The sequence below is a fragment of the Carettochelys insculpta genome, chromosome 6 (assembly GCF_033958435.1).
Source record: "Carettochelys insculpta isolate YL-2023 chromosome 6, ASM3395843v1, whole genome shotgun sequence".
Lineage (NCBI taxonomy): Eukaryota > Metazoa > Chordata > Testudines > Carettochelyidae > Carettochelys > Carettochelys insculpta.
In genome coordinates this window covers 38,651,951-38,679,291 of record NC_134142.1, presented here as the reverse complement: position 1 = coordinate 38,679,291, position 27,341 = coordinate 38,651,951, and the positions used below count along the sequence as shown (strand labels likewise).

The 27,341-nt window shown below is 43.0% G+C and overlaps 1 protein-coding gene across 1 annotated transcript in view; it reads right to left on the bottom strand.

Moving 5' to 3' along the window:
- The window catches only part of STON2 (stonin 2), a 121,855-nt gene extending 94,807 nt beyond the window's left edge, over positions 1 to 27,048 (bottom strand). The window contains exons 1-2 of the mRNA XM_074996665.1: positions 26,926 to 27,048; positions 1,058 to 1,269 (exon numbers count right to left, since the gene is read on the bottom strand). Of these exons, the coding sequence (XP_074852766.1) occupies positions 1,058 to 1,214 (157 nt within the window). The 5' untranslated portion in view covers positions 1,215 to 1,269; positions 26,926 to 27,048. The remainder of the gene's footprint in view (positions 1 to 1,057; positions 1,270 to 26,925) is intronic.
- Between the last annotated feature and the right edge of the window lie 293 nt (positions 27,049 to 27,341).

Below are 27,341 nucleotides of genomic sequence, written 5' to 3'. Positions count from 1 at the left end.
TTTTTAAAAGGCATTAAACCCTGTCTACACTAGTGCTTAACAATATGTTAGCAAACATAAATTTTAAATGTTACTCATCTTCCTGCACTAGATGGGGCAGCTATATTCATGTGTAAGCAACCCACAAGCAGACTTGGACCTAGGCCCTCTAGAGCTTAATGCACAAGCCTCTACAGTTTGAGCTTAAAGCCAGCTAGTTCTCAGCTAAGGCTATAGAAGAGACTAACTATTTCTCTGTGTAAATGGTCTAATGCCACTACATGGGACAGTGAATCACACCTAGGTATGTAGGTTACACATGAACAAAGGGACATAGCATGTACAGGTTCCACAGCCCAGGGACAATTTGTTGGTCACCCACTAATGGACGCCTTGAAAGAAACAAAGCTCCCGCCATCTGAGCAGCCTTTCTATCTCACACCATCTCGCATCCATACTCATCTACAAAGCTGCCTCCTTTGAAATAATCCTTATAAATTATTGCCTATGCAAACACCTGGGGGCCCATTTTTACAGGAAAGGAATTGTACCTAACATTTACTGACAGCATTTCTGATGGCTGATGATGATAGACAAATTTAGACTCTGCTCTTAGACGTGACAATTCACAGTAGGGGGAGACTCACCAAGAAAGATTTAATGCAGCTGCCATTGGCTTATTATTTCCTAAAAAGGCCGGTAGTAGTCTTTTCTGAGCCTGTCACTAACTATAGGTGAACAACTTCCATGCCCCTTTTGACCTCACAGTAGACCTCACACCAGGTCTAGTTCTGCCCTTAGTTATAATAGGTAAAATATCCTATGTGGTCAGTGGGAACTGTGTAACTGAGACAGAACTTGGGTCTACGATAGGGTATTTATAAAACACTTATCTCAATATATAGCATTTGATTTTTACCCAGATCTCTCTGTTATGCAGGAAAAGTAGGAAGTAACTCAGCCTCCTTTGTTTCCACTTGAAAGGCAGATTTCATGAGACCAAGCCTATGGTCAGTAGATGTACAAGTTTAATTATAAAACAAGCTTAAAGGTGCTAAAGGAATCTGAGCAAAGGTACCTTGTAAAGTAACTGGCAGGAGCTGCTCATCACTGAAGGAGACCCACTCTGACTGGTGGGAAGCAATGACATTTGCCAAAGACATCATGCTTGGGACAGGCTGTTCATCTTCACCCAGTGCTTGTGGGAAAGGACCTGAGTGCTCAGTACCAGTCATTGGAGAGCAGCACCTTCTTGGTGCTTCCTGGCTCTTTCCTTTCACATTAGAAATTCTGTTAAGAACCAAGAAAGATTGATTAGGTCTCAAACTGTTTAAAATAACTCTAAAGAAATTAACTGAAAAAATAAGGCTCAGTAGTTTCATAATAAAGGGTATTAACACATTTCACAAACTACATACATAGCTGAATTTTGGTGGAACTCTCTCTGGGGGTCAGAACTGTAGCTACTCTGTATATAGAGGAGGAGTAAGTTTGGCCAAAGGCATTGTGACAACCCCATCCTCTTAAGAAAAGAGCAGCAAGGCCTCTCTAAAGAGTGCCATGTATGATTTCATCTTTTAACATCCACATGAAGCAATTGGAACAAAGCCTTCAATTTGTATGGCATGTTCATCCAAAGGGTGCAAAATGTCTCGTCACGCCTGTGTATTATCTCTGTTTTCTAGAGTTGTGTGAATTCACTCCCTACCTGTCCTAGGTATTTCCTGATTCTGTGGTATCTAAGCACCATGGAAATAAAGAATAAAAATAAACTTGATTTGGCTGTTCCACTGATTACATATGGTTTCTTAGATGACTGGTAAAGTGGCAGTGGAGCGTGAAGTTTGGGGTCCTGAATGTGTCTACAAAAGCCTTGTAAATCATACTGATGCTGGGTGCTGTGGAAATGCTTGGTATCAATGAGAAAATCCTCCTGTTTATAAAACCTCTGCCAAGCAATCAGGAAACAGAGTCAACATGATATGACCTGTATAATTAGTAATAATACACAAATGCTGAATACTCACAGCAACAAGTCTGTGTCCAAATATTGGTTAAATTTGTTTGCACAAAACAATTCATTTAACCACAATGATAACAAGAAACAAACGTGTAAAAAGGGCCACCCATTTGTACATAAATGAAAAAGGGGAGAGGAAAATGGTCAAGATTGGCAGATAAATGATTCACAAGAAATAACCTGATTTGCTCTAGTTGCGCCCAATACTGTACATTCAAAACATTGCATTTTCCATATTCCACAAAAGTCATGATGCTTTAGGGGCATGCCCCCCCCACAGCCTCTCACCTTTCATTTCATCTTTTTGTCATCTATACATACACTCATGATTATCCAACAAGAACAACTCCATAAGAGCTTGGCTAAATTGGATAACCCTGGCTGAAAGTCAACTAAAATAGACAGAATTTTTCTGTTTTTTCTCCCCCCTCCCCCCCGCCACGCACTGCAATATTTTGCAGGGCATAATCGAGGCAAATTACATTATCTTGAGCAGACAAAAAAAAAATAGTCTGTCTTAGGTACTTATATGGCTTTCATCACCAAAGTATCTGAGCACCTCAGAATTTTGATACACTTCTACTCACAACAGCCAAGTTAGAGAGGGTACTATTCCCATTGTACTGATGGGGAATTTAGGCACTGCAAGGTGATGTGACTTGTATAAGGTCACACACAAGATGGAAGAAGATGGTCCCCATGCCCCAGGTTTATAAGGCCATTCACTCAATGCCTGCCCACCCATCATCATGAGTGGGGAGTAGCTAGAACAAATCTGACTAGTGCTATACCTAGCTTGCTGTGCAGGACAAAAGCTGCTGGAGCTGCCACAATGGTCTGCATGGTGTACTTAGTTCGTGCTTATTATCTACATGTGTCTATACTATGAGTAAGAAATACTTAGCAAGCCAAATGTTGTTTTTTTTTGCCTTAAAGCTAATTACTGAGGCCTGACAAAAACAACGAGAAGTCCTGTGGCACCTTATAGACTAAGAGATTTATGCATCTGATGAAGTGGGTCTTTTGCCCATGAAAGCTTAGCCTCCAAAAAATCTGTTGGTCTATAAGGTGCCACAGGACATTGTTTTTGCAGATACAGACTAAACACAGCTACCCCTCTGATATTGAGTTCTGACAGATTATCAAGGTTTACAAATGGGTCCTAAGCCGAACAAGGTTGAGAAACACTGAGCTAGAGCAAATTTTTGTTCTGGGTTTGTACGGTGCCTGGTGCCGTAGGCTTCTACTTGTTACAATTATACAAATAAATAACAGCAATAGCAGTAGACTAATTCCATTTCTATTCAGTACAGTCCCCCAAGGGCAGCAAATAAAAGCTGCATGGAAGAGCTGAAAACTCAGGAGAGCAGTCTCCCAAACACAGAATGCTCATCCCAGTCCACAGTCATGGTGGGAATTGATGGGACTAAGCTCATTGCCTACGTCGTGCGGCTGGAAACATGATCTAACAAAAGCCCAAGACAAAATATCAAGGCATCCCACAAAAGGAGTACGACACTCCCTACGTCTGAGCCTTAATTGGCATCTAACTTCTACAGCCATAGTATTTCCAGGCTCTTCTGTCCAAGCCAGACTGCTCCCCTTTTAGCTTAACTCCCACAGCATGCACCCACGCCCTCTCTCACACCAGCTCCCTTTCTCCTGACATGGAAACAGCTTCAGCTGAGCCCAGATCTATTCCCTGCTCCCCACTGCATCAGTGGCGGGATCTCTGCACTATTTCAGTGAGGGCAGACACCTCTTGCCCCACTTTCCTCCAACTTCTCAATGAGGTATCTTATGAGAAAACTGCAGACAGCACTAAACCAAGAGGTTAATTGGTATAATGTGTGATTTGTATGTGTAGAGGGGGAGAGGGAAGAAATCAGATGTTTAGGGTCACAGAGCTCTGGTTTCCCTCTGAGAGAGGGAGGGAGATGATGATGTTGATATTTTGCTTTCCCCATCTGACCTGTTAAAATGTTTGCTTTTGGCTTGTTTAAAATATCTGTAACTGGAGTCTTTCGAAATAACAGAACACTGACCTCTCCCTATTCTCACTGAGAAAGTCCTGAAGGAACCCTGAAATGACAGGAAATGAACAAACAAATCAATTTATCTGGCTCTTTACATACTTGGAGCACATTAGAACACATTTTTCAAGTGCTCAAGGAAGACCTCTGGAAGGAGGCAGAAAGATCAGATTACCATGGATTTTCTCACGTACGTATATGCCCCCAAAAGAGAAGTCGGGAAAGTTGCAGTTTTAAAATATTATGCTGGAAGCATGACTTTTTGTTCCAGAGTTTGTCTGAAGTTCCCTATTGCTGCACTGCCACAAGATTCTCAGGGGGATGACCTGTACCCAAGGTGTGTGGTGATGGTGCTCACATGAAAAATCCCCAAGAAACAGACTTAAAATGGAGTGGTTTCCCTGACTTTTTGAGTCAGGGGCTCTGCATTTGAGAAGCTATAGAGAAGTCATTGCCCCTTAAAAGAGAGGATAAGAAACTAGCGATTTTTGGGAGGGAACCTTTATGTGTACTGGGAGGCCTTGAAATGCACCAATGGGATGAGGCTCTGCTGCTATTGGGGACTCTCTGCAGGGTTCCTTGTTTGTTTGGTAAATGATGCAGAGACTGCTGCTTTGTTATTGATGCCATTAACTTCTCTGGGAAAAGTAAGATTTAACTACAGTAAACCCTTCAAAATATGCAGTTTCAAGTTGCGTGTAACTCGCTCTAACACAAGTTAAGCGCAACTTGAAGCTGCTCTGTGGCCCCTTCTCTCTGCCTACCCCCAGCCTCGGGGCTGTCAGCTAAAAGCCTTCTCCTTGCCTTCTCCCAGCAGTGTGGCTATGTATTAATCCTGTACAGACAAACCAGTTCTAGTGTAACTGTGTGACCCATAAAGAAGTTGCTCCCTCAGGCAGTTCTCTAAGGGAATGTCTACACAGGAAAGTTAGTTCAAAATAACAGCTGCTATTCCAAAATAACTTTGTGAGCATCTACACAATGCAAATGCTATTTTGAAATAGCAGGCATCTTATTTTGAAACTGGTAAACCTCATTGTATGAAGAATAGCACCAATTTCAAAATAACTATTTTGAAATAAGGGCTCTGTAAACAGGGAATAGAGCCTATTTCGAAATAAACCATAGTATGTCCAATGGGTCTATTTTGAAATAGGCTCAGATGTGAGTAGATCCTCCATTTTGAAATATCTGAGTGCTATTTCAAAATGCCTTTTGTGTTTAGATGTGCTATTTTGAAATAAGGTATTCTGGAAAATCTCTTCTGGAATAGCTTATTTCAAAATAATACTGCTGTGTAAACTTAGCCAAAGTGAGCACAAGCTCTTCCCTCTTTGCTCTGCTGCAGGAGGGACAGTCAACAGTGCCTCTTACTTAATATGAAACAAGTTCCACACTTGAGATTTACACTAAATATTAAACCTCCACCCGAACCTGAACAAGACAAACATGATGCACTGGGAAGTGAAGCAGAAATTGGAATAAATTATGCTTGAGACAAAACAAGAAAAACTGAATTATAGGATCTGATTATCCATCCATCCTGTGGTAGCACTCATAAGCTGTATTCAGGTTTGAGGACTTGTTGCACTAAGCATATGTAAATACCTGAGAAGGCTGAAAAAAGCTTAAAATCTCAGTCTATGTCTATGCTACATGATCAAGTTGAATTTAAAGACAGTTAGCTCAATTTTACAATGTCACTGTCTTCATTGTAAATACCATTAGCTTGACTTTAGGGAGCATTAAGTTGGATATCATAACATTGTCAAAAGTGGCCAGGTGTAGTCTTAAGTTCAAATTTAAAAATTCAAATGAAGGCTAGTGTGGAAACACCATGTCTAGTGATAGACTGTATTAGCCTGCAAAGGTGTCCCATATGTTCACCACAATGCCCCACAGTCCTCTGCTCTGGCTGCTTCCATTTCTGCTGCTCTGCAGGCACACAGACTGTGGGGGTTATACTTACATGAGAGGCTGAAAACTTCTTTCCTTCTTTGCTATCAGTGCTGTGATACCATATACCAATTCAAAATAGCCCCAACAAAGAGTTCATGGGTCTGTCTCTTCCTCTGCAAGCTGAGCACTTGGATTTGTTTTTCAGCGCTGGCACAAGCTCCTGCCCCACCACACCACACGGCAACTATGCTGTTGTGGGGGTGGGAGTCGTGCTTATATGGGAGGCTGAGAAACTGCTTTTCGGAGGTTTACATTTATGCAGGGCCACCCCCACATCCCCAGGTGCCATGCAGTTGGGTCCTTCCCACACCCAACCACACCACATGGCTAGCCCCCAACCCAATAAAAGGACATGCCTGATGTTCAGTGCAGAACCATGTCCTGGCTTGCATGCAGTGAGGGCTCCAAAGGCGTGAAAGCTTTTTGGGCCTTGCTGCTGCCAGAGGGACCACGTCATCTGGCTCTGTAGCCACTGACCCCACAATCCCTTATGGCAAGGAGGTGGACTGGCTCCCACAGTCAGTTGGGGCTGGCCCCACCACCTGAGCGACACTGAAGGGAACATATCAACTGTCCCTTCATCCTCAGATCCACCCAACCCCCCACAATGGGGTGAGGGGATCTGGCCCCCTAAAAGTGAATCGGTGCTGCCCCCACAAGCATTAGCAACACCACTTGTTGAAATTTGGTGAGCCCCATCCCACGCGTTGGACAATTCTATGTAATGAAGTGGGAAGCCAAAAATCCTTTTCCTAACCTTTTCTGTCCATCTCTTTCTTCAAGCTTTGGACCCCTTAACACAGGGAAAAGTGGCTGGAGGGCCAGTTGAGATGATAGAGACTCCTGCGTGATCCCAGGGCACAGAAGAATTCGTGTGTGTAAATTTGGTGAGTGCCATCCCCCATGCTGGGCACCTCTGTGTAATGAACTGTGAAGCCAAAAACCCTGCCTCAAAAAATCTTTTTTACAAACCTTTACTATCCTACTCTTTCTTCAAGCTTTGTATTGTTCCTTTATTATTTTCAGTGATCATACGTAATCAAGAGGTGGGAGGGGGTGGAGGGCCAGTTGAGAAAACTCAGACACCTGCTGCTTTTTTGTAAAATCTCTGATAATTCAGTTATAAAAAACAATTCAGTTATAGAAGCAAGAGATTTCAGTTAATTTGGTGATCTTTGCTGATGCCCTACTTTTCCTTCTTTCCTTCTAGAAAAATGGCCTTTGTTTTCCACAGGAGGGCAATATGATGTGTGAAGATGACATTAAATACCCACAACCACTTGTGGGGCATTTTTTTCCCCCATGCTGCACCAGTGAAAATACCCAGAATGCTCTGGGGCTGAAGGAACTGTGGGATGGGTTCCCACGATGCACTGTTGCAACAGTCAATGTTTGGCAATTAAGTGTGGCAGCAATAAGTCGACTACGTGGGGAATTCACGGGAAGGTGAGAATACTCATATTCAAATTTATAAAACACAGCATTACAAAATTGATTTTAATAAATTCAAAAATTTACCTTATACTGTAAATGTAGCCTAGGTCTTTAAGATATTATATGGGAGGGGCAAAGAATACAATACAATACTATGTACAAGTTTCAGAGGGGCAGCTGTGTTCGTCTGTTTCAGCAAAAACTATTAGGAGTCCTGTGGCACCTTAAAGACCAACACATTTATTTAGGCATAAGTTTTTCTGGACTATTCATTGTTTATACTACTATGTACAGTCATTCTACATTTTTCAATCATGATTTATTTTTTCAGTAAAATACACATACTTAATTACAGCCAACTGCCCCTCACACAATTGCTGGTCAGACCAATTCTTCAGGGTACTCTTCAGGGTACATGATCTCCCTGCTTTGAGCCCTAGCTTTAGCGCTTCTGTCTCCATTCAATGTAGCTATGTCTATACTTGCATTCCTCTTTCGAAAGAGGAATGCAAATGAAGGAAATCAGAAATGCAAATGAAGCACTGATTTACATATCTCAAGCTTCATTTGCATAACCTATTTTCAAAAAAGAGTTTCTTTTGAAAGAGAAAAAAACAGTGTAGACATAGCTCTTTCAAAAATAAACCCCATTTTTGAAAGAACCCTTATTCCTAATTTTTTGCAAATGAAGCACGAGATATGCAAATCAGCACTTCATTTGCTTTTCCAATTTCCTTCATTTGCATTTCTCTTTTGAAAAAGGAATGCAATGTAGACATAGCCTGTATAAGACTAACACTATTATGAAAGCAAATGATGTGCAAAAAAGATGCAAGGCACACTATAAACAGAACTGAAGTCATTTGCAACTTACACTGAATTCACTGGGAGCAGGAGCAGGTTGTATCCCCTTCAGCTTGCCACTTAGCTCACAATACTACTATGAATGTTGCAGCATCTTTAAATTGCCGTACAAATATGAGTAAATCCTCTCAAAATCTGGCTGAGATAGGCCAATTTGATTATGCACAGGCAGGAGAAGTGACTTTTCCAGTGTCACACACCAAGTCAGTTGCACAGCCAGCATTAGAACACTAGGATGTGTCATTCTCAGGACTGTACTTATGTCTCTAGACCAGAGGAAAATCTTTTCAAGTCAAGTCTCACATGGGAGCTCAAGTTCAGAATCTTTCCATCTTAGTAAGTGACAGTAGGAAGACAGTCTTCAGGTGCCAGGTGTATAATAGAATGATAAATAAGGGCTTCCATCAGGAATACCTGTGTCAAAGCTAAGGGCAGGTCTACATTAGGGAAAGTGGTCTATCTAAAATATGCAACTACAGCTATGACAATAGCACAGCTGGAACTGATGTACCTAGGTCTACACTCCCCCTGTCCCTGCTCAGGTCGGTGAAGATGTTCTGAACTTTAGTATGTCCCTACGAGACCTGCTGAATCAACTCCTGGAAGATCAACCACTGGAGTGTCAATCTTCCTGTGAGTACAGACTTGCTCTAAGGTAAAAAAGCTTGGCAGCTGTTGTTCCTCAAGCCCAGAAAATCACATCTATTTGGCACTAAAACGTCTTCATTTCTCATAAGAGATGAGCCAAATGATTTCTCCTGAAAAGGGGATAAGTATTATTCGGAAAATTCTGGAGTCAAGAACTTTCAGGAGAGACCCTTTGACTGCACCTCTTGTCAGAAACAGAGAAGTAGCTATCTTTAATAAGGAAACACCCACCGCTGAACAAGACCGTTTTGGAGCTCCCCCCCAGATGCAATCCATGCTAGAAGAAGTAGAGGAAAATAAACAATCCACAGATATTTGAAAGGTGTAAGCTCCAAGCAGGGAGATAAATTATTTTCGGCAATTCAAAGGTGTATAACTAGGTGTAATGGGATAAAACTAAGGGAAAATAAAGAATGAACGTTGATACAAATAATTCCTGAAAGGGAGATGTGTTCTGTTCCCAGGCTCCCCAAGGAAGTGGCAGAAACATGCTTGAGAGATTTAAAGCATTATTCTGCTCTGAAACCATTTCTATAAAATGACTTGGGGGAGGAAGGTACCAAGTTTATTGCTTCTTGGTGCTCATTCCAAGTGTAGTATAACAGGAGACTACACAACTGCAATGCAAGTGACAAAGGTAATTTTCTGAACTGCCAGCTCTGCAGACTCAGCCTGGAATAGGATAATTGAGGTAGGTTCTCTCTGTCATGGTAATCACACTCTATAGGCCAAATGCTGCCTTCACTTTTTAGAGTAATACTGTGCTTTAGAATGAGACTGGAGCACTATAAGAAACACAGAAGGGAACAATCCTACACTGACAGGGTGAGGGGGAATGGACTAAGTCATTTAACAGTGCAGTTCTGTGCACAGTCATTTCACTATGCCCGAGATAGGATAAAATAAATAAAACAACAGCTGGTAGTATATACTAAGATTAGGTTGCAGACCACACCTATGTTAGGTAGTTAATTCTACAGACCTAGATTAACTTTGGAACCTTTGTACAGAGAACTGAGGCAAATTGTTGTTCTACCTGAAAATTCACAAGAAGAATAGGCAACCAGCATTCAGGATATGTTAACAGCACATTAGCCTGGTTAGTAACCTTTGCTTATCAGAGGACAAGAGATTGTTCATCTCTGTCACTTGTTCTTGCATGGCCCCACGAGCCATAAACCTACATCTGTTTTCACACCAAAGTCTTCCACGTTACAGGCAGCACCTGTGTTCTGTGGCCTTGCAACCACTGTGAACTGAGTGAGTCTAACTTGTCCTGTTAGGATGGTGAACCCATTGCAGAACTAGGAGTCAGTTACAACACAGTTGTATCCTAATACAACTACATTGGTAAGCTCTAAACAGATGTATTATCTGGGCAGGCAGCTGGCTGTACCAAGGTATTGCTTGGAGCCTTTCCTATAAAACTTCAGAAAAAATAAAGTTATAAAGTTATAAGACACTTATTTTTCCAAGGCAGCGTCTAACTGAATACTTGAATTTGGGCATCTGTTTTTTGGAAATCTGCAAAATAGTTTATTAGATCTCTGCAAACTGAAAATTTTACATCCTGTGTCTTAGGATATGTCTGTCCAGAAAATCCCCCACCCGTGGCAACAAGCCAGTCCAAATGACGCGGGCTCATGCTACCAGGCTAAAATTAGCAGTGTAGACATTTGCTCCCACTCAGGCTGGAGACTGGGCTCTGAAACCTAGCAAGGTAGGTTGACCAGATGTCCCAATTTTATTAGTTCCAATACTGGAGGCTTAGTCTCACACAGCCTCCTAATGCTCCCCCCTCCCCCCAACACACACATCCATGCACTCTGTCTCAGTTTTTCACACTTGCTATCTGGTTGGCTGACTCAAGGCCTGCTGACTCAGCCTTTGGGGGCCTGGGGCCCTTGGGGCTGTTTAATTTCTGTCTAGACATCCAGGCTCAGGCTGCAGTCCAGACTCTGGAACAAAGTCTTAGAGTCTGGGGTCCAGCCAATTTCCACACCACAATTAACAGGAGCCTCACAAACCAAAGTCAGGGATTTTAACTGTAGGCATACCCTCTGAGAGCCCGAACTCCAGCCTGGATGGGAATGTCTACATTGCTATTTTTAGCCCTGTAGCATGAGCATGAGTCAACTGATCAAGGGCAGTGGTTCCCAAACTTTTTGGCAATACGCCCCCCTTTTGATTTTTGAGAAACCCCCCCACACTCATTCTTTACCATTATCCAACCCCCTTTTAACAAAAAAATCAATTTGGAAGTTAAAAGAAACACAAAAACTTGATATAGAAATGTTATGTAAAATTAAAAATAAGCACAAATAGTTTTTCTGGACCCCTTGTGGGTGCCTGGTTCAGCCCCAGCTGGCCAGCCACCTGAGACCTGCGCTGCTAGAGCCACCTGTCCAAGTCCCGCACCACTAGAGCCAGCCATCCACCTGCTCACCAGCTGCCCACCCTGACTGTGGGCCAGCCACCCAAGTCAACCGCCCAAGCCCTACACTGCCTGGGCCTGCTGACTGCTTGCCAACCCAAGCTGCCCCCAAGCCCCGTGCTACTGGGGCCAGCCACTGCCCACCAGTCCAAGCCACCTGAGCCCTGCAATGGCATGGTCAGCCTTCCAAGCCCCGAGAGTCCTGCAAGCTGACTAGCTGCCTGAGACTGGCAAGCCCCACGAGCCACCCACCCAAGCCCCTCCCCTCCCACAAACCCAGGCACCACTAGCCCCCCATTCTTACCCCATCCCCAACCTGCTTACCTGAGCCAGGCACTCCAGCCCCTACATCTAACCCCATCCTCCTCCTCCTACCCACCCAACCCACACTCACTCACCATTGCACATGGGTCTTTGCCAGTTGCCTGCTTTTTATAGCAGCTGCACTGGGTCACCCATGTAAAATGGCAGGGTCTGAGAGCCAGAAGCAAAGGCCGGTTCTTCCTTCGGGTGGAGGGAAATGATGGTGGGGGGCTGGGTTGCCTCATGCCCCCCCCAGAATTTCGGCATGCCCCCCAATTTGGGAAACCATGATGTAGGGTCTAAGACTCACTGCTACGTGGGGGCTGGGGGGGCACTTTTCAATGCAGATATACTCTAAGTAAAGAAAGTGTCCAAAGTCATCCTTAGACAAACTTACCCAGATGTGTCACATTTGCTAAATCCTGCTAAATTACTCCTGTATTTTACTTGCCCTTGAGGTCTCTCTCCTATTTAAGATGCTTCCTTCTCTCCCTGATCTATTTGGTGAGGTGATAAGACAATGCATGATGTACTGTAGTTACCACAGAATTGTGTGCTTGTCAGACACTACTAGATGATGTGGCATCATTAAATAAAGATGGCAGGAGAAGAGTGCAGCTCAGAAAGCAAGAAGCATCTTTCTGCTTACAAATTTCTTAGTAACCAGTAGTAATAAGACAGGAAATGGGAAAATGAACATGTTTGGCTCATAAATGTTTGCCAGAATGTGGCTGTGGTTGCTAAAGAGACAGATCTTCCAAGTGTAAAATCTCCCTGATTTTCTAACTAGAATGCAGTGCTACTCTGTCATACGCTAACATGCTGGCACTGCATTTGGATCTCAAAAGAAACTATTGCCTTGTGTTTTTTTTAAAGCTAGGATTAAACATTGTAGCTGAAACATCTAGTCCATCAGCAAATAGGCAAGACAGCACAATTCTTCCCACACTCCAAGACTGGCTTCAATTGTACAAGCCAAGTCAGGAGCTGTATCTTTTGAATATTAGTAAAATTTATGCTATTGTTATGGGTAAGGTCAGATTCTGCTTTAGGTGTAGGCAAACAAGGCAATTGCCTCAGGAGGCATATTCCTGGGCACTTGCCTAGGGTGGCAGATTTGACTGAATTGTTTCCCATCAAAACAGAGGCACGGATAAGCCAAATTTGAGTGAATTGTGACCCACCCATGGATTACTCCACTACTCAAATTTGGACCATCTGTTCCTCTGCCGTGGTGAAGGGTCACCCAAGCCAAATCTGACACCCGAGGCCTATGAGGAGAAGGCAACATACGAAGTTTGGCATGGAGCACCTCCTTTACTGGGGGTTGGTTAAAGTAGTCTGGCCTGGCAGTCACAGCTGAGGAGTCTACAAGAATGACTGCAAGTTGGCAGTCCATGAGCAGTGCTTGTAGGAATTGCTAGTGCCAAGCTCAGAACCAAGATCAGAGGTAGGACCAGCTGAAATCAGAAGACCAAGTCAGGGTTAAGCTGATGTCAGAGACTAAATCAGAAGACAAAGTGTCATTGGGAGGTTCATCAGGTCAGAAATCTATGTGTAGGGCCCTACCAAACTTGCAGTCCATTTTGGTAAATTTCAGCATCCTAGGAGTTCAAAAATCTTAAATTTCACATGGGTTAAAAGTTTCAGATATTTAAATTTGAAATTTCACAGTGTTTTAACTGTGGGGGTCTTGACCCAAACAGCAGTTGTGTGTGTGGTGGGGAGAGAGGAAGGGTTCACAAGGCTATTGTGGAGGGGATGTCAGTTCTACCACACTTACTTGTGCACTGTTGCTGACATTGGCACTGACTTTAGACATGGTGGCTGAAGAATGGCATCTTTTGGCCTTCCATCCACCTCTGAAGGCAGTGCTGTTGATGTGAAGGTAGGGTCATCCTTAGCCATACACAGCTGCTTCGGGCACCACAGTTCAAGCAATGAGGCATTCACTAGTTCCCTGGGGAGACCATTCCACTTTCTATATTCCCTTCAGCACATCATTTTCAAATGATTTTTAACTTCCTTCTTGCAAGATTCCTGTTTAAATGTGGTTTCTCCAGGAAGATATTAACATGGGTTAAAAGCTGTGTGTAGAAACAATCTAACTGTCAGATTCAAACAGGGTATTTTTTGCCATCAGTCTCCTAGGCTAACTGGTGAGTAGTACAGGACTCAAAGCCTTTCATTGCTTTGATGAATGGGGACAAACATCTTTGATGGAGGGGACAACAGTGTCTTAGTTCTAAACCCATTTCCTCTTATTGATCCATACCACTTTGGTCTCGCCCCTGTTCAGTCTGAGCCAGTCGTTCATTACCATATGATGATCTTCTTTAGGGCATGGGAAAATCTTTGTAATGGTGTTGGTTATGGCTATGATAAAGGGGGTATATTTACTGGGTGTTGTTGTTGCACCATCAGCAGAGGAAGCCTTGGTGCCCTACCACCTACTCATGAAGATATTGGAAAGAGAAGAGGAAGGGTGGCAGCACAACTTGCTATGAAATTATACAACCAAGGGATGGATTTGGGGAGACAGTGGATCAGTTGCCTATTACCACACTCTAGCTCCTGTTGGGAGAGGAATGAAGAAAGACAAGGTAGAGCTGGACCACGTACATCATGTGAGAAGGACGACAGCACTACATGCTCAGCTGTGTCAAACACTGCAGGTAGGTTAAGTAGCATAAGCATTTAGATACGACTTCCACCAATTGCCAAGCAGAACATGTGTTTTATTCCTGTAAGGTGGTGCACTCAGTCCTAATCTTTGCTTGTTCAGTGTGCAGTACAGGAAGAGCATTCTGGTTAGCATTGGGCCAATCTGTTTTTCCAAAACAATACTAGTAAGTTTTGTCCTAGGTCTGAAAGATCAGGATGTGTGATAAGATGAAATGAATAAATATAACAGAGTAGAAGATCTCAGCTGATTGCTCACATCACAAGGCATTATTACTGAAATAGAGAGTCACTGTTCAGGACCAGATGTAGAATAGGAAAGGGTGTGCCACTGGTAAGGTACAGTCATAGAAGAATGTATCCCCTTGATTAATCATAGAATGCTAGGACTGGAAGGGACCTTGAGAGGTCATCGAATCCAGCCCCCTGCCCTCATGGCAGGACCAAGTAGTGTCTAGACCATCCCTGATAGACATTTATCTAACCTGTTCTTAAATATCTCCAGAGATGGAGATTCCACAACCTCCCTAGGTAATTTATTCCAGTGTTTGACCGCCCTGACAGTTAGAAAAACTTTTTCCTAATGTCCAGCCTAAACCTCCCTTGCTGCAGTTTAAGCCCATTGCTTCTTGTTCTATCCTCAGAGGCCAACAAGTTTTCTCCCTCCTCCTTATGGCACCCTTTTAGATACCTGAAAACCGCAATCATGTCCCCTCTTAATCTTCTTTTTTCCAAACTAAACAAGCCCAATGCTTTCATCCTTTCTTCCTAGGTCATGTTCTCTAGACCTTTGATCATTCTTGTTGCTCTTTTCTGGACCCTTTCCAACTTCTCCACATCTTTCTTGAAATGTGGTGCCCAGAACTGGACACAATACTCCAACTGAGGCCTAACCAGTGCAGAGTAGAGTGGAAGAATGACTTCTCAGGTCTTGTTCACAACACATCTGTTAATGCATCCCAGAATCATGTTTGCTTTTTTTGCAACAGCATCACGCTGTTGACTCATATTTAACTTGTGGTCCACTATAACCCCTAGATCCCTTTCTGCCATACTCCTTCCTAGACAGTCACTTCCTAGTCTGTATGTGTTAAACTGGTTGTTCCTTCCTAAGCGGAGCACTTTGCATTTGTCTTTATTAAACTTCATCCTGTTTACCTCAGACAATTTCTTCAATTTGTCCAGATCATTTTGAATTTTGACCCTATCCTCCAAAGCAGTTGCAACCCTTCCTAGCTTGGTATCTTCTGCAAACTTAATAAGCATACTTTCTATGCCAATATCTAAATTGTTGATGAAGATATTGAACAGAACTAGCCCCAATATAGACCCCTGCGGAACCCCACTTGTTATACCTTTCCAGCAGGATTGAGAACCATTAATAACTACTCTCTGAGTACAGTTATCCAGCCAGTTTTGCACCCACTTTATAGTAGCCCCATTTAAGTTGTATTTGCCTAGTTTATTGATATGAATATCATGCGTGACCGTATCAAATGTATTACTAAAGTCTAGGTATACCACATTTACCGCTTCTCCCTTATCCACAAGGATCCTTATCCTATCAAAGAAAGCTATCAGATTGTTTTGACACGATTTGTTCTTTGCAAATCCATGCTGGCTGTTCCCTATCAGCTTACCACTTTCCAAGTGTTTGCAGATGATTTCTTTAATTACTTGTTCCATTATTTTTCCTGGCACAGAAGTTAAATTGACTGGTCTGTAGTTTCCTGCATTGTTGTTATTCCCCTTTTTATAGATGGGCACTATATTTGCCTTTTTCCTGTCTTCTGGAATCTCTCCTATCTCCCATGATTTTCCAAAGATGATCGTTAATGGCTCAGATACCTCCTCCATCAGCTCCCTGAGGGCTGTTGCAAGTCACAGTGGGACAGAGAGGAGAAGCCTCTGATGACTGCCTGTCTTACACTTGGCTTAAGTCAAATGCTATGAAAGTTCTCCACATACCTGTACATTTGCACACAGCACCCACAAAGTCTTCTCAAACTCAAACGAACCCTCCCACTTCTTGCAGGGGTAAAGAGATATTCAAATTTTCAAAGAAGATCCAAGAATGTGACTTCATCTTGTAAAATTCTACACTTTGAGAATACAGAAAAAGCCAACTGACCAGCCCTCCATATCAGTCTCCATACTTCGAGGATTTGAAGTAATGAGAAGAAAAGGAAAGGAGCTATGGAGAAAGCACTTTGCAGCTCTCCATTGCACAGAGAATTCAACCTTCACTTGTGTTGAGAAAGAAAACCTACTTTCTTTTGTTATCATTAAAGCTGCACAGGAACTGATTTCCAGTGACAGACACACAATTATTTATTCAATAGGATAAACAGGTAAAAATGCATTTAGCAGTAATTTGGGCATTCTGAATGCCTACTAATAAAATACTTTGTATTTACATGGCACTTTTTATCTGATGCTATCAAAGCACTTCACAAAGCAGGGTGTCATTACACCCATTTTCAGATGGGGAAATGGGGTCATCAAGCAGCAAAGGCTATACTGAAAGTCATGGATAGCTCTCCCAGTTCTCAGTCCCTTGCTCTAGATCAGGGGTGCACAAAGTGGGGGGTGGGCCCGCTCCAGAGGGCATGAAATTTCATAAGGGGGGTGCAGCACGATTGGCAGCTGGGTGTCAGGCTCTTCCATCTCATTAAAAATGTTGAAATACATTACTGTTTTATGTCTGTATATTCACATTTATATAGCAATTAGTAAAATTTTTACATTTTACATACTTATTTTTGTACACATGCCAAAATGTTTTTTTCTCTTTTTACATGAGCATAACTGAAATTTTCATTTGTCTGGATTACGTTAGGCAAGTTGGAGGTCCCAGCTAATTGCAAGGACAAAAAGTGGGGCCCAATGGAAAAAAGTTTGCTCACCCCTTCTCTAGATAACAGAGCCTACTGTCTTGCAAGCAACTGTACATGACTGTCATTCCAGAGCATAGTTTTAGGAGCTGATAGGTCATATTTAACTGGAAAGTTCATTTCCCTTAATTAATACAATCAAAGTAAAATTAAGGAAAGGCTCACCTGGCCTTGAAAATTCCTGAACTCTTATTGCATCTCAGGAGCAGGACTATTTCCCTTTCACACCTATTTCATTTTAGCGACCAATGTTATGTATACTGAGCTAACAGTGTGGTTGGCAGTTAAACATTTAGGACCTTCCCTGAAAATCTTAGTACTTGAATAGCTTCTGTAGATCAGTCATGGGGAAAAGTTTTTGAAAACACTAAACCCAATTGACTTCCAATGAGATTTAGGTTCCTACCCTAAATGTCTATGTCACATTTGAAAAATGGAACTTTTGCTAAGCTGCCAAGGCACTTTTAAAATTTTTATTGGTTGTGGACTTCTCAATTTCTCACAGCCTGATAGGTACAGAGAAGGAAATAGCAGAAATATTTGAGTTACAAAATGCCATTCTTACTACTTTATTACCTTATTGAGCTGAATGTTTATTCCTGGATATGCTACCCTCCAGACAACAACAAAGACAGGGAGAAAGAACGTATCACAGTAGTTATAGCAGTGGCCTGGCATTCTGGAATCTGGGGTGTATTCCCATCCTTGCCACTGATTTACTGTTTCACCAGCAAACATTGGACTCCAGCATATTTCATGCAGACACAAACTAAAATATTTAAGCACCATCTAAGATCAGCAGACTACAACACTGAGCAGTCTCAATTTCAATTCCTTGAACTCTGACAAGGTTTCTTAAGACAAAGAATAAAAAGTTCAGGGTTGGTGCTTGTTTTAGTGTTGTGGAAGAGCTTATTACAGCTGCCTGGAGCAGCAGTCCAAAAAGCCTGTGCCTGTCTCAATCAGTTTTAGCTCCAGGCACTTTCAAACCAATAGATGGTATTGAATGAAGTGTCTTTGCAATCTGCTTTGGGGGAAAAAAGTGAATATAAATAGGCTGGTGCCAAGCTCTGAACACACATATCCACAGTGTGGTAGACGAAGGCAGCTGTCTCCACTCAGAGACTTGGCCAATTAAATCAAATTGGAGAGGCCACAATGATGGGTCTGTGATTTAGAAGGGGGGAAAAGGACAAACCTGCTGAGTGTATCTTGCAATAGTTCAACCCACTGCAGTGACACCCCAGATGCACTGGTAATGAATAGACAACAACCCCAACAGAGTCTCTTTTCAGCCCCTACATATGCAGTTTACTGTGCAGTAATTTGGAAAGGTGGTCTGGGACTGTTTGTCTGAAATGGTTCAAATGTACCCAAGACATGAGGAGGAGACATTTTCATTTGCACTATATTTTGTAAATGACAGGGCAGAGGAAAAGTGTACTGTAAGCAAAATCTTTCAGGGTCAGCAAACATTAAGAGGAGTTAGTCAAACTGCCAAGAGTTAAATACGGTAGCCCAGTTCATTCTCAGCATAACTCCACTAAAGCCATTATACTGGTAATGAACTATGCTTTGGAGTTTGAACAGTTCAAGTGCAGTAGTTAACATTTCCTCCTTTCCATAATGCTTAGCTGCACAGTTTCCATGTGCCTCAGTTATCCACAAACCACAAAACCACCATGCAGTTCTGCAAAAGCAAACTGTTTATGAGAGGGCTATGGTTTAACTTTAGATAGACAAAGAACCAAAATTATTACATAATCCTCAGCCCCTCCTTCCCCCCCAGCATCCTCAAAAATAAAACTGAAGAAGATAGTTCTTTCATCTCAGAGCTAATGCTGACAGCTGGTAAAACCCAGTCAGGAGCCCACAGGCGGATAGACTTCACTGCCATAAATACCAGTTAGTATTTTGCATTCAGTAAGCAGAGTGACTTCCAGCTGAGACAGTCTGAGCACATCTCCTACCCACTCAGGAAAGGGGAGGTTTTTCTCCAGCTTAGCAGGCAGGCCTGCTGTCCACAGATCACAAGAGACCTGCTCTGAGATTCAGCTGCAGAGCCCACTGCCTGCTCCAGGGAGAAAATTAAAATGTTTGAACCTCTCTAATCCAGCACTCTCTGGTCCCACAACATCCAAAGTCTGGTATGATTTTAGTTAGCTGGATGTCCACCTATCTTTGACCCAGTGTTCTGCGATGTTATTCAGCTCTAATTTACTCCTAAATGTCTTCTAAGAGCTCAGTAAGCAGTGGAAGTGTAGGTAATGTTGCTAGACAATATTGACCTGCTGTCATCCAGCAAATTCTCTTGTTCAGCACCAGTCAGGTCCTTAGGGTTCCAGACTAAAGAGGTTCAACCTGTAATACTACAGCCCCTTTCCAGGATCTTAAAGCACAGGGGCCAATTTTATTCTCAGTGAAAGGCAAAGGAGTTGCACTGGGGATGCCTTTGGACCAATGACTTCACAGAGCCACTACCTTGTTGCTCTTTGTCAGGCGCAGCTACTGAGTTTTCCTTTCACTGGGATGTTGGTTTAGTTTAGCACCTGACCCAAACCAACAAAAACTCTCTCCTTCTGCACCCCTGGGTTTTCCACATAGCTTCTCTGCACCCAAAGGCTCCACCAGCCCGCTGTCTGGCCTGTGGGTGGCCCCCTCCACTGGCCTTGTGTCCCAGCCTGCAGGTAGCCCTTGTGGGGTCCTGCTGGCTTTGGTAGCCCTCAGGATCCTGCCCCATGCTATCCCTGCTGGCTCTGCAGCCCACCATCTGTGAGGTCCAGGTGGGGCTGTGCTGCCACTCCAGCTCCATGCTGCTGGCCTTGGACTCTACAGGAACCTCCAGCCGTGGGTAGGTTGCCAACTGTCCCAGACTGGATTCCATTTGCCACAATGGCATCCAGTCTGTCCAATCTAGGAGACTTGGTAACTCTAGGTGTGACCCAGGCTGGGAAGATGAAGGATGTGAATATGTTGAGGATGACATGGCTTAGTACCCTCCCCCTAAAAATAGTTTCAGCGCTACTGCCCAGCCCCAGAGCTCTCTTCACCATTCTGCTTTTATGCACCTGCCTGGTCACTTCCAGACTTCTTTCCACAGTCCTTTTCAGGACCTGTCTCCAGATCCTTCTTCCAGTCTTGTCTAGTCCTGATCTGCCAGTTGCACAAAGCAGCAGCACATCAGAATGTTTGCAACCAAGCCTGAGTTGGACAGAGTCATATACAAAACTCTAAATAAGTGTCATGACACTTTGAAACCTATCAATAAGTCTTCAGTTTGTTTTTTATGTCTTCGAAGTCAATAGCAGATGACCTCTTACTCTGCACAGAATGAACAGCATTGTCTACTTAGAGCATTGGTTTTGCTTCAAAACTAAGACATTTGGGACTAAGTCACTAAGTGCTCCACTGAAGTAACAGGGAAAAATCAAATTGTCCACTCTACTTGCTCCTTTAAGGATCAATATAAATGTAAGCTGGGAAAAAGAAAAAAAAAATCAAACATATTGTTTACAACGTATTATGTTTACTATTAGAAATGCCACTGCAGCAGAATGGTGAAACCCCACCACCACCTCTGGGGAAACAGTTTGCAAAAGTTCAGGAACTCTTCACTGTAGAAAAAATGGCTAACTCAAAGGTGAGACTCTTGTAGTAGTGATTCAAACATATAGCCTAGCTTTCTTTAATTACACCCCCTAAGAAACCAAGGATTTAAAAGGCCAGCATATCTCAGCACCCTTGCTTCCCACTAATAATTTTTGATATTTTAATAAAGTATCATTATGGTTCTTGGAGACTAAGCAAGGGATCCTTGTGGTGATGTCTTCGCTTATTGCGATCTCTTTTCAATCTTCCATCACAGTATTGCTACTCTAAATGTATGTATATTTTTACAGAAAAATAACAGGTACAATAAATTTGCTATTAAAAATACAAGTAAATGCCTTGCTCCAGGGCACACTTAGAGTGAGAAACCCAGGAATCTTGCTGTCAGTCACAGATTCAATTGGACTGAACTCTTTCAATTTGTTGTCATATGAGAGTTCTCTCCCTGAGCTGTTTAACTGAGCCTTTAATTCAATACACTTTGTTTATAGATTTCTAGAAGACCATTTGTGCATTATCCTAAACTACTGACTTCAATGGGAGCTTTATAGTCCTTATCCAGAAGCATAACTCTTCAGGGCAGACACCTGGGTGAAATCCTGATCCTAATGAATTCAGCAGCAAATTAAGTATAGTACCATTGTGAGAGTGGGGCTATGACTGCACCCCTATTGTTTACTCTTTTGCAGGAAGATCTCATGCTATACCTAAATTTCAAACACAAAAGCTTCCATCTCCATTTTCCAGGATGCTGATTTATTTGGTCACACATGCACAGGTTCTGAAGATAAAAACACATGCCTACTGTGTACACTATCTCCTTAAGGCTAATAGATCCACTTAAAATGGGCATGTCATCAAATCGTCACCTCCTGCGGAACTTGCAGTCCTCTTCTGAACCTTTTGGCAGCATGTCCAGGAGAAGATGGGGTAGTTGAAAAAGCAATGTCATGAGTCATACTGTCAGATGACATGAAGTGTAAAGAAATTAACATACCAAAATCTGTTTTTGCCACAAATACTTTGTGACTATTTTTATTATATAAATAAAATCATAAAAGCAACTTTCAGACACTCTTAATCAACACATGAATAATTAACAGTGGGTTGGCATTTATATAGCACTTTCTATCTGAAGATGCGCCCCCTCCCAATATTAGGGGATTTTTGTTCTACAAAGTGGGACGTATGAAAACCACAGTTTGTTCAAACTGGCACATACCAGTTTTGACAGGTCAAATTGATAATCAAAATTGCTAGAGGCTCAGAGGCAAGATATCAAAACAGAATATATTTAAACCATCCATTGTCTGTACTTAATTCACCCAAAATCTGTACTTAATACACCCACACGGTAAAATCATCAGCCATTAGTTTTTAACAGGTTGGTCAACCAAGCAGCAAAGACATAGATTTTGGTTTAGGTTCCAAATAAGAGGAGTTGATTCTCATTTATCTACTGCCCCTGCTGGACATCTTTCCAAATCACCACCCCGTTGGGTATTAATGGTGTCCTGTAGTTTAGATACACATAGCACTGGAATAACAGGAGGTTCTGGAGATAAGGACCAATGTACACTGGTACGAGCTCTGCGTACATACCAAGGACTCAAACAACTGATGTTATTGCAGATAGGGATTCAGGTGTACGGGCATACCTACAAGAGAAAACTTGACCAAATCTTGTCGTCATTAAGCTTAATTATCAAGATTTTCTTTTGTGTGCATCAACATCCATCAATTAAAAAAAAATAAACAACTGTTAAAAATTAGCTGTGATCAGTGTAGCTGTGTATTTTCCAGCTCCATTCCTGTATCTAGGCAGTTCTTTACGTAGAGGGCTACCACAAAACTACCTTGAATGAGAATGACCTGTTTGCGGAGATTGCAGTGCTGTTCTACCTACTTTCTCTTGCTGTTTGTTTTTTTATTTGTGATCTCCATGGGAATATCATTAAAATATTTTAATATTATTTAAAAATGGAGGTCAATAAAATCAGTGTAAGTGGCATAAGCTAGAAGTGTTGCAATGACAGGCTATTAAATATAGCCAGGAAACCACCACCTATAAAAAAGATCACACTTAAGCAAATTTGCTAGTTAGAAATAATCCAGCCACTTGGAAATCGATCTAATTTGGGGCATTTTATAAGCCTTATAGCTGTGTCTACATTACAAACTTCTGTCTACAGAAGAGGCCTTCTGTCCACAGAACTAGGGAACACCTGCACATGGTCTGAAGAAGTGGGTCTGCCCCACGAAAGCTCACCTAATAAACTATTTTGCTAGTCTTTAAAGTGCTACTTGACTGCTTTTTGTTTTGACTACAAATGCATTCTGTCTAGAATCTGTCGACAGAATGCAGTCTTATCCCCCAGCAGAGTTATATCTTGAAAGTTTGAGACATAGCACCTCTGTAGACAGATTCTGTTGAAAGAAAAGTATTGTAGATGCTCGGGGTGGGGGGCGGCATCTGTCGACAGAGAAGGCTTCCGGTTCACTGGGCCACCCAGTTTGCATAGCTTCTGGTTGGCTGTTCTGTTGACAGACAGCTGGGCAGTCTGGCTGCTTTCTGTTGGCAGAGGGTGTTGAAAGAGGAAGCCTATATTAGGTGTGGACGTGTTCTGTAGACAGAGGTTCTGTTGGCAAAACTCTGTTGACAGTGACTTCTGTAGACAGAACTTTGTAATGTAGACTCAGCTTATATATGGCATAACAGTACTGTTTATCTCTCAACGGAGTAAATATTAGCACTGGTGGAATAATGAAGGAAAAGGCACATTCTCAAACGTATTTGTAAATTGCACAAATTTATTTACTGCTATTCTAATATTATATATAACTAATATATTTAGTTATGGATTGGATTATGCTAAAAACAACAAGCGGACACCAGAGAGGTATTCAGTGGACCTTTTCTCGTCAGTTAGAGGATATTGATTTTACTGATGACATTGCTCTCCTGGCACATCGGCATGAGCATATGGACAGCAAAGTTGCAGCACTGGCTAGCGCTGCCTCAAAGGCAGGCCTGAAAAATCAGTAGATGTAAAACTAGAACTATGAGGGTCAACCACACTAAACAAGACAACATCACTTTAGGGGGAGAGACCCTCGAAGACGTCGAACAATTTACTTATCTCGGTAGTATTGTGAATAAAGATGGTGGTGCTGACCTAGACATCAAATTCAGGATTTGCAAAGCCACAGCAGCATTTCAAACTCTGTGGCCAGTATGGAGATCACACAACATCTCTGTTGAAACAAAGCTGAGAATTTTCAATTCAAATGTAAAGTCCATCCTGCTGTATGCCTGTGAATCATGGCGCACCACAAAGTCCTCAACACACAAACTGCAGACGTTTTTTAATAGATGCCTGAAGTACATATTACAAATAAGATGGCACGACAAAGTCACGAATGAACATCTGTGGACACGAACAGGCCAAGAGCCAGTGGGGATCCAAATAAAAAGGAGAAAATGGGGATGGCTGGGACATACTTTGAGGAAATCCCCATCCAGCATTGTTCGACATGCCCTAAAATGGAATCCTCAGGGGCAACGCAGCCGAGGAAGACCCTGAATAACATGGAGGAGATCTACAGTCACGGAAGCACAAGAACTGGGATATTCATGGGGCCAGATTGAAGCTATTGCCCAAGATAGAATGAGGTGGAGGAGCCTTGTGGATGACCTATGCCCCACTTGGGGTTCACGGGTTTAACTATTCTAATATTGATTATTTGTAAATATTAGAGCAAGCATTAAGGTCCCAAAAGCGTTTGTGAAGCTGAAAAGTTTTGTGTACATTTACTGAAAGTGCATCTTAGGAAGCAGAAGAAAGAACTGCTATGCAATCAACCATATTCCATGATTAGTTAATTATTTTGCAAAACACCTATAATTTGAAAAAACTTACTTGCCCACTCCTTTATGTATTTAAAGCCCACATTCACAGTAAATTACTTGGTCCTCTGCCTCTCTGCAAGGGGCTGCACTCACGGTTCCTTCTAGCTCTACATTATTATAGTTGTGGGATTAGCAGAAATAAGAAATGAATCACAGATGAACCACAAACCAGCAAAATGCCTGTGTTTGCTACATTTTTGCTTCAATAAATATAATTTACCAAAGTTAATAAAAATGCTCTCAAACTGGTTCCATGGAAGTTGTTGCATGGGATGATTTCCATTCAAAAGTCTGACTGGTGCTGGGAAGACAGGAAGTGCAAAATATTACCTAATCCAGTCATATGGTCATTTTCTAGCTTTCAGGAAAAAAATAAAAAAGGCAGAGCAAGCTCAGTATAAATAAAACTCTGCTAACACAATTAAAAAAGGGGAAGCAACTGGAAACAGAAGATTGTAGGACAAATTAAAAACACAATCAGCAAAAGTCAACATGTGAAAATGCAACTTTAGTGTGAAAATGACATTAACATGAGGGTATAGGGTAATGAAATGGAGAATGTAAAGATTCTGCCTTTTGCCCAGACAGACATACACACACATACACGCATGTAACAAATTTCAAATACTTCAGGCATCAGGTGACTTAAAGGTGAAAAAAATGCAGAATTTCCCTGTATGTCTCTGTGTGCGTATATATTACACACACACGTGTGACTTGCCATTTGTAGGTTTTTCATCTTTAAGAAGCCTTAAGTATTTAAAATGTCCTGTAGTAACATCAGTAGCAATCCTACTGACAGGAAATCATTAAAATACATTTATCTGGCATCACTAAGGAAAAAATACCTAAACCAGTAATTGCAGAGAGCAGCTGTGAAGGAGGAGGATGGAAAAAAACTTCCACATATAGTTATAAGCGACTCATTAACCCTTCCCTCCACACTGTACAATAAACTCTAGTGTTTATACAAAAGAGCTATCGTACTCTATACTATTGTAAAAAATCATTTGGTAGCAGGTAGGTTGAGGGTTGCTAGTTTGCATGTCAATAACAACCATCCTATACAGGTAGCAAAAGGGGAGGCTAAGGAATGGTCCAAAAGAGCACATTAACTGGAACTGAGCATGAAATTGAGCTAGAGAAATGTATGATGAATAATGGAAAAAGCTTTAAGTCTTTTACACTTTGAGGAGTCAGCAAAGGAAGCCCTGTCATTTGAGTCACACACAGTGAATACAATGCAGGATGAGCACCCATGGGTTAGCCCAGTGAGGCTGCTTGGATGAATTTAAGAAAATCTCTCATCTCTAATTTCTAGGATTCCTTTAAAGGTCTCCCCTCCAACATGACAGTAAATCTGATCCCTGCTCTCTTCCCTGCCTCTTGCCCATCAAGTGACTTTTAAAGAATGAAGTGTAATATCTGCTCTTTGTTTGGGAGGAGGAGGAGAAATTAGCCTTTTTACATTCCCCACGCCCCCCAGAGCCGAACATACTCCCTGGCTAATTTGCTAGATAAGGAATACATTTGGTGTGTTCTATACTAAAAGATATTAACAAACAAACATTGCTAGGCTATAACAATCATTGTGTGTGTATTGTAATAGGCCGGTGTGTGGGTGTTGGGTACAGAACCGGTGTGGTTGTGTGTTGTAAACGGCTAGTGTGGTAAAGGTGTGGTGTGGGAGTAAAGGGCTGGTGAGCGTGGGTGTGTCATGGGCTGGGTAAAGGGTGTGTGTGTGGTGGGCTGGCGGGTCAAGGGCTGGTGTTTGTAAGGGGATAAAGGGCTGTGTGTGTGGTGGGAAGGACTGGGTTGCAGGGGGAGAAGGGCTGGTGTATGTCTGTGTGTGATGGGAAGGGCCAGGTGGGGGGTGAAGGGCTGGTGTGTGTGTGGTGGGGAGGGCTGGATGGGGGGGGCTAAGGGCTGGTGTGTGTGTGTGGCGGGGAGGGCTGGTGTGTGTGTGTGTGTGTGTGTGTGTGGCGGGGGTGATGATCCCCTCCCGGGACGCTAGGAGGTGCGCAGCGAGCAGTGCGCCGGGAGCAGAGCTCGGAGGAGTAACCATTACCCAGCAGACGCCTCCACCTGCCCTGCCTGCTCCAGGGCATTGCGGGGAATAAAGGCAGAGGCGCCGCGGGGAGGAGAGGTCGCATTACCTTGGAAACCGCCAGGGCAGTCCGCGGCCGGGGAAAGGGCGAGCCAAGGCGCAGGCAGCGGCGGGCTCGCAGGTCAGCACCAGCAGCAACAAGCCGGCGAAGGCGGCACAGAGCAGCTGCCCCGAGCGGCCCCCTTGTGAGGCGTCCGGCGCTCTGCGCCTCCCCTCCCCTTTGGAGGCAGGGAGCCGTGCGAGAGCACAGCCTGATTGGGCAGCATCCTGCCTGAGGGGGAGAGGCAGGGAAATGGGGATTGGCTGGGGGGGGGTAGCGGGGAGGGGGTCTCCCCTCCTTCCTCTCGCCCCGCACCGGGGTGCTGCTGTGTGGGGCAGGCTCTGGCATCTGCGGGGTGGCTCTCGCTGAGCTCGGGCTGTGCGCTGAGCAGGGCTTAGCGCTCGCCCTGGGGACCAAGTTTCTTC